The sequence below is a fragment of the Montipora foliosa genome, chromosome 3, assembly GCF_036669935.1.
Source record: "Montipora foliosa isolate CH-2021 chromosome 3, ASM3666993v2, whole genome shotgun sequence".
Classification (NCBI taxonomy): Eukaryota; Metazoa; Cnidaria; class Anthozoa; order Scleractinia; family Acroporidae; genus Montipora; species Montipora foliosa.
In genome coordinates, this window is record NC_090871.1 from 22,442,441 (window position 1) to 22,449,940 (window position 7,500).

Here is a 7,500-nt window from a genome sequence, read left to right on the forward strand (position 1 = left end):
GCTAGCATTTTAGTATTCGTTTGCTTGCAAATTAGCCTCTGTTGCCTTGTTCAAGGTTAAGTTTTTTTTTTAATGTTAAGTTTAAGAACAAGGCAAAAGGGGCTAATTTGTAAGGTAACAAATGTGTACTATCTACTACTAAAATGGAGACCACTTTGGAATAAGATGTATTAGAAAAAGGAGAGCCCTTTTACAAGGAATGATAAATTACAACTTGAAAATCTGATATTTTAAGCTTGTTCTAAAACAAAACCTATTTTATCATTTTTGCATCAGGAATTTGACTGAGTCAGTCTCACTTTGCAACCCGAGAAACACTGACACTGAACAGTCAGTTGCACCAACGACTTTTCTTGGTAATCAGTCATTTCTCGACTACAAAGTTGATCAAGAACTTACACAAAAAAGAAGACCGCGGAGGTCGAGTGTAGAATGGAGTCCGTCAAAACTCAGACAAACGCCAGATCCCAGTATTCTAAGAATTCTGTATGCAGACATATTAATCATTAACTTACTTCGATTTGTCATATCCATGGCTGTGGCACACGCCTTTGCCATGGCAATCGTGTCAGTCAAAGCACGGACTGCCTTCCCTGCGTGGTGGCCGTGATCAATTCGCCCGCCTGAGAACGAACAGGAAGGTATATATCTTCAATTGATGAAACGGCACAGGGTCCAAGATGGGTAAGAAAAAGATTTGATTTCAAAGAGAAACTGTAAGAATTTTTTTTAACGAAATCATGATTAGGAGCCAGCACCTTTTCCATACTGGAGTCATAGTTTTTAAGTCTTGTGAATTTACCGCAAAGGTAAACTCGCTTTATACTCGCAAACCAACTGAAAACCACTATATATTCTTGTCACACGGAGGCCAAGTTGAGGCCACCAAATTAAAACCTCCGTGCGTGTAAAGGCCAAACATTCACCTTCGACCAACAAGAAATATCCCTTTGGGTTTTTCTTCAGAATGTTGATGGCCTTCTCTGTCATCTCTGCAATAGATGGCTCTCCAGGTTCACCTTCGGCCCTGTCTACTTCATATTTCATATGGCTTGGTTCAAACAAACCTACGAAAAATAATCATACAAGAAGTAAAATAAGCATCATACCTCCATAACACCACCAGTCGAAGGTTCGAATCCCGCTTGCGACTCATTTCGCTCGTTGCCAAGAAACGAGCTTGTCATCTTTCCCAGGACACATCACATCATTCACCATCAATAGTTGAACTGTGAATTAAAAGAAACCTTTGGGGCTAAATTAACTGGCATGGTGAATTTCGTGTCTGTATGAAGCCGCGTGTTGAATTTGTCTCAAGCTATTCAAAACCGTGACCGCGCTCTTCACAGTCAAGTCATATCATTATTTATTTAATCACTTTCACCACATCAGAGAAACAGGCTGTGTTGGGGGTCGCACAACAGAGCTGGTCTCCAAATTAAGTGCGCCCTTTTTACCATCCCAACCATGATATACCACAGAAGACAGACCACAACACCGGAAACTACATGCCCTACTCTTTGCGACAAGTGTGCGGGTTCTTTTGCGTCCCACATGAACATTGAAGGGTTGTGAGACGGGACCTCCGGCTTATCGTCCTTATCCGAAAAGACTAGAGAGTCTAACCATTTGCAGATGTAATTACAAAGGTAGCACTTTCCCCTCAGTTATTTAAAGACCCTCTGAGTGTTGGTCCGGCCGGAGTTGAACTCACGGCCTCCCGCGTGACAGCGCGGTGCTTAACCAACTGAGCCACCGGTGCGCGGTGGCTTATTCTAAACAGAATAAGACAAATATCCGCCGCCTGTTCAGCATTCGATGAGCATTTAATGGCTTTTAGAGAAAATGCCGCGAATAAAATTTTAAAGAGGAAAACTCTTCATTTTTTCCAGCTCAGTAAAAAAGGTAGTCTTTGTGACGGTTTTCACAAACAACATTCCCAAATAATATAAAAATGAGAATAACTAATGCAGTAATTCGACGTATATTTTGCTCTTCGAGCCACTTCAGTCGTCCGCCATTTTTACATCACCTAATATTTATGTCAATGCGTCAAGTGTGTAAAAAGGCAATATGTCGAATATTCTTGTCCATCATTTCGAACACATTCTTGGCCTCCGTGACGAGAATTTCTCAGAAACTATCATGCATTGTTAGGAAGAAACAAGAGAGTATAAAGTAAGAGAGCGAGTTCCCGAATTTGGCCCTATTCCAATGAAAAGTATTTGAAATGTATTATTAGTTCCTTGTCATACTGCATGGTTATTTCATAGACGACTCCTCATTGGTCGGTTGGTGTAAGAGTGGACCGCGCGGTCATGGTGACAAAAGATAAAAATAATCTTTTCAGCACGAGCGCGATCTAATAATAGATTTCTAATAATTATCGTGGGCCACAGGGATTCGCTCTCTTACCTCATTTCTTGGAAGAAATCACCAACCCATCACTTTTTCAGCCTTCTCTGGGTCAATCTCATCGAACTGTTTCTTGTTCCAAACGTAAACCGAATTAGGGTACTTGTCGACCCACTCTTGAGTCAAATTTCTTCCATCCTCTCTGTCCCCCTTTTTACTTGGATATTCAGGGTCAGTCACGTTGTTTGGCATAAACTTTTTCCTGCCGCCAGCAAAAATGACGTCTATTCCATTACCATGCGGATACTCAATAAGTTGAGAAGCTATTTAAAAAAACAACAACAATAACAAAATGACTTGATGGGGATAAAACTAGGAAAGGATCGCCTTAGGACGACGTGCAAGGCCTTCCCGGGGCTTTTGCCAGTGTTCCCATTTGGCTCATATCAGGGATCCGGAGATCAGAACAACAGCAACAGCAGCTACAAGAATGTCATTTTACATTGCAAGACCTCGCCATGTCCCCAATCATGGGGAATGGGATGAACTGACCCAAACTGAAACGGGCTACAAAGAAGGATAAAGAACTCTTAGATTTCATTTAGAATTTCACGAAAAACGTTTCGAAGCTTAAGAAGCACGGATGGCCGTGGTATTTGAGGCTTCCACCACAATGATTGACTTCATCTTTTAAAATAAACGTCATTATAAATGCAGTTTCCATCTCACTTTAGAACAGCTCAAAGGTTTAAACGGACATCTCGGAAGTGTTTCAAATCTTCCTCTTAGAGGACTAGAATACTGTCTGTAACCCGTTCGGCTGCATCCAAATACATTACCTATGTCTTTGCAGTTACTAGGGTCATCCTTAGCGTTGGTTAGATCCTTGTCACTTTCCCAGTTTCTGTCAGCGGAGTGAGCGTACAGAGCAGCTGGAGTGGCGTGCGTAGCGCGAGCGGTTGATATAAAGCCCGTGGACATCCCGGCTTTCTCTGCCAGCGTGAGTATCGAAATAACCTTATTGCGTTCATTCAAACTTGAGCAGTAACTTCGTTTGACGGTTTCATCAACGCCAATCACACCTTTTGAAGATAAATAGAATACAGCGATAAAAAAAATTTTAAAAGGGAAGCCACGGGTGTACATCTTCCTTGAGCATGCGTAAGCAGTGATCTCACAGCCATACCACAATAGGCCATTTACGAGTTGCTGTTTGTCTCGGTTTCAAAGCAAGTCTTGGTGCTCAACTATTGTAAGGTAAATGAGTTTGATTTGCATAAGAATACATAACTCACTTCCATTTGAATGGTTGTGCACCAGGACTCGCTTTGAAACTGAGGCATGCAGCAACTCAGAAATGGACTATTGAAATGATCCCTCTTGAGATGTGTACAAGAGGAAAGCCAACTATCTCATAGTTTACTCGAGTACTCTATTGAGCCTTGTCCAAACGGGAAAAGTTTGGCCACCTTATTTCGTGCTGTTTAATCGTGTTTGATAAAATTTGAAGGCCTTCAAACATTCGATCAAACAACTTTAGGTAATAGACCTAATCGGCTAACTCAATGCTGTACCCAATTCAAATCTCCCGGGATTGAGATTCTTTGTGTGTTGTATTTGCATGATAATGTAGCATTCATATTCAAAGGATAAGGAAATACCTGGAACAAAACATTTTTTTCCCAAATGGTTTGAATTGGGTACAACATTGGGTTAGCCGATTAGGTCTATTCCCTTGAAAATGACGTACTATCCAGATTTTTTCAAACTTGGCACAATTGATATTCATACAGAGGGCATTAAAAATGCAATAAAAAGATGGGGTCACCGTGCTTGCCTTCGCGCTGTATGCCCTTTATTCTAAGTGTTTTTCATCGAATTACGCGAGAAGCGTTCAGACAGACAGACAGACAGACAATTTATTCTCTCAAACATAAACAGGTTTACAGAGAAGTATAATGAAGACTTAATGAGAAAAGGGCAAGAAGCGTTCGAAACTAGATCAACCGGAAAATTGTTGTTATGTAGCAAAAGTTACCGAAAATTGCTGAAAACGTGAAACAACTTGTTTGCCTGGGCTATAAACTTTAAGTAAAGTGATTTCAAATTGCTCAATCTTGCAAAACAATGAAAGCAAATTGGACCGGCACAGTCATCACCTTGCACTCGGTGTCGGGCTCCAAATGCAGTTTTACGTCATTTATATGTAAATACTAACAATTTTTCCTTTCCAACTCTTTTTATCCTTAAAATATGTTTTCCATGTACCTATTACGAGTAAATAAAACCATTAAAAATGGGGGGTCACTGTGCTCGTTTCTTCGCAACACGATGATAAATGGATGGCGAAGGGTAAATTTCGGGTTCAAAATGATCATTTTCTGCGAAAGGACTGAGGCGAGTTCCAAAACAACACTGACCTTCTTAACCGAGAAGAGTTATCATGATTGCACTTAAAAGCTCTTGAACAGCAAAAGCGGCGTCTGTTGCCTCTCTTCAGATGGCCGGGATGAAACGCCACCACCTCCGAAGTTCTTTGCTAGTGGAGTTTGATCTCAGTTAGATCAAATATGTTTTAACCGTTTGGGCATTCACTTTAACATCAGCATGTTTGATCACCAAACAATATTTGACGGTGTTTGGTCGCCAAACATTTCCTGTTTGGACAAGGCCTTAGTCATTTCAATGAAAAGGGTGTCATTCTTTAAATGGTAAGACTTTCTGGTCAATTCGGATAACGCTAGAATAGCCCATACACGAAGTTCTCAATGGAATTTGACAGTTAGGTGTAAAACGGCTTAAAATTTAACCGTTAGCCGTGAAACAAATTTAAAACCGTTAACCGTAAAAAAGGCGCGAATTGAAGGTTTCAATTGTCTTATAAAGAACTCCATTTGCGGGTCGTTTAACAAATTCGGCTAATTACTGTCATTTCACAACGCCGGAAATAAGGATGTGTCTTTGAAATTGATCGTACCACGACTTTGATAGATTTGACAGCCGCCTTGACGTTTTGACAGCTCTCGCAATATTCTCTATACTATTCACGATTTTGCCATGCTCCACACCAATGGAAATTACCTGTTATATTTCCAGTTTATTACTCGAATGTTATAATGGAAAAGAATGGTTAGCCGTAAAAACAATTACCCCATTGAGCCCCTCTAACACTGTTCGAAAAGAACAGGACATCTACTATGGTTAGTCATCATCCTGGCCCCTCAGCCATTTGTTTTCTTGGGTTGCTTTGAAAATGGAGGCTTCCTCAAAATACGCCCCATTTTTCTCTTCCATAACCTCCTCCACAGTTGGCGGAAGTCAAGAGAGAAAGTTAACGCTATTCAGGGCAGGATGGTAATACAGATGCCAAGCGAGACCAAAAGATCTCTTTGAAAATGTTTTATTAAATTGAAAATAAGCAGGAGAACATTGAAATATACTAAAGACCTTAATACTGAATAATTATAACTGACTATTTAAAATTTCAGCCAAACGGTGCAAAACGGTTTCCTACCTGCATCAGTCTTTACTCCTGCAACAAAAGCCGTTGCCGTTCCTGCAGAGTCTGGTACCTGCTGATCCACGTTATAGGTTTTAGCAAGCGCGGTCCATGGGAACTGTTCCCAACTCAATACGTTCTCCTCTCCTGACTGATTTCTCAGTTGACCCTCAAAGATCCGAGTAGCTGTTACAGTGGTAACACTCATTCCATCTCCGAGAAAGATGATTGTATTCTTGGCTGTGTGGATTATTGGCTTCTTGTTCAGATTTTCCTTTATAAGCTTGACGCCACTTGTGAACCATTTGCTGCTTTCTTGATTCTCGGGAACCGATCCAGGGGTGTCCTCCGGCGCTGGCACGTGTAAAAATAACAACAAATGCGCGGTTTTCAATTGGGTATCGTATGAAAGCACAGTGGTCGGGTAATCCAATCGAAATGGACGCATATATGATCGAAAGAACCAATCAGTAACGCGAAGCAAATTAACGCAACCGGTGGGAAAACGCGCGAGAGAAAGTAACAATTAACTTTCCCTTTGCCACCTTAAAATTTGGCGGGTGATTTTTAAGCCATCATTTTTATGCATCAATCAATTCCAGCGGTGCTGTGCGAATTCAAATGATGCGATCTTCAAGACCAATCTTGCCAGCTTAAATTGCGAATAATCATCATTTAAAATGTCTTGATTCTTCACAGCGACAAGGTGAACTATATTTGGTTTATCAAAAAACGATCACCGACCTGAACACGGCTATTTCGATCCCGGGGGCGGTGCATTTGCACTCTTTCTTCGTCCCCACCCCGGAGCATTTAGAAAGCTTACCTTTGTGTCCCCACCCCGGAGAATTTGCCCTTTTTTTTTTTTAATGCTAATGCCCGGGGGTTAGCCCGAGGGGGGGATGGGCACTGCTGGAATTGACTGAAGCATTAGCGTAACAATAGTATGCCAAACCGAGACAATCGAGCAGTAACCTGCGACATTGAAAGCCATTCTATATTTTCGATATATTTTCGATGTAAAGAGAATGACGGTTTTGAGTCAAATATACAAAATGTTAAGTGAATGGTGAATGCAAACCAGTGTAAAACTTAAGTCATCTAGGAAAACGGTAATTTTAACCAAGTACCGAAGCCTGACTGCAAATTGTTGACAAGCCGGGTCCACCGGTTTCAAATCGAACCACCGAAATGTTCTTTGTAGAACAAAAGAGCAAGAGAGCCAAAAAACTAGTGGAATACGCAAAAGAAAGAAAACAAAAGGGATACAACAATGAACTGAAGAAAAAAAGGCTGAAAAGACAAAGCGGAAAGCTGTCAAGTAAGAACTTCTTCTTGTGTGGTTATCAACTGTGGGAAATCGCCTAAAGCTAAAATTCACGTTACCCCACCAGTAGAATGAAGTAGAAGCTGGACACACTGGCGAGTTTAATTAACCTAGCGCACTGATCATGAACGGCAGCGTCAACGAAAACTGAATCACTTTAAAATGAAACTTTGCGCAATCGTAAGCCTTACGGTATTTCGCGACTCATTATTCCATCACTGGTGATCACGTTGTACATACAATACGGGCGAAACTCATCCTGTAACTCGCTGTGTATGAACGGTTTTAAGTAAACATAGAAAATGTTGTACTGATGCTC

The 7,500-nt window shown here is 41.1% G+C and overlaps 1 protein-coding gene across 1 annotated transcript in view; it reads right to left on the reverse strand.

Annotated features, from left to right (window-relative positions):
* LOC137997080 (alkaline phosphatase-like) overlaps positions 1-7,500 on the reverse strand; it is a 15,829-nt gene that overhangs the window by 4,606 nt on the left and 3,723 nt on the right. The window contains exons 3-7 of the mRNA XM_068842837.1: positions 5,870-6,208; positions 3,195-3,437; positions 2,442-2,678; positions 927-1,067; positions 516-623 (exon numbers count right to left, since the gene is read on the reverse strand). Coding sequence (XP_068698938.1) covers positions 516-623; positions 927-1,067; positions 2,442-2,678; positions 3,195-3,437; positions 5,870-6,208 — 1,068 coding nt within the window. The remainder of the gene's footprint in view (positions 1-515; positions 624-926; positions 1,068-2,441; positions 2,679-3,194; positions 3,438-5,869; positions 6,209-7,500) is intronic.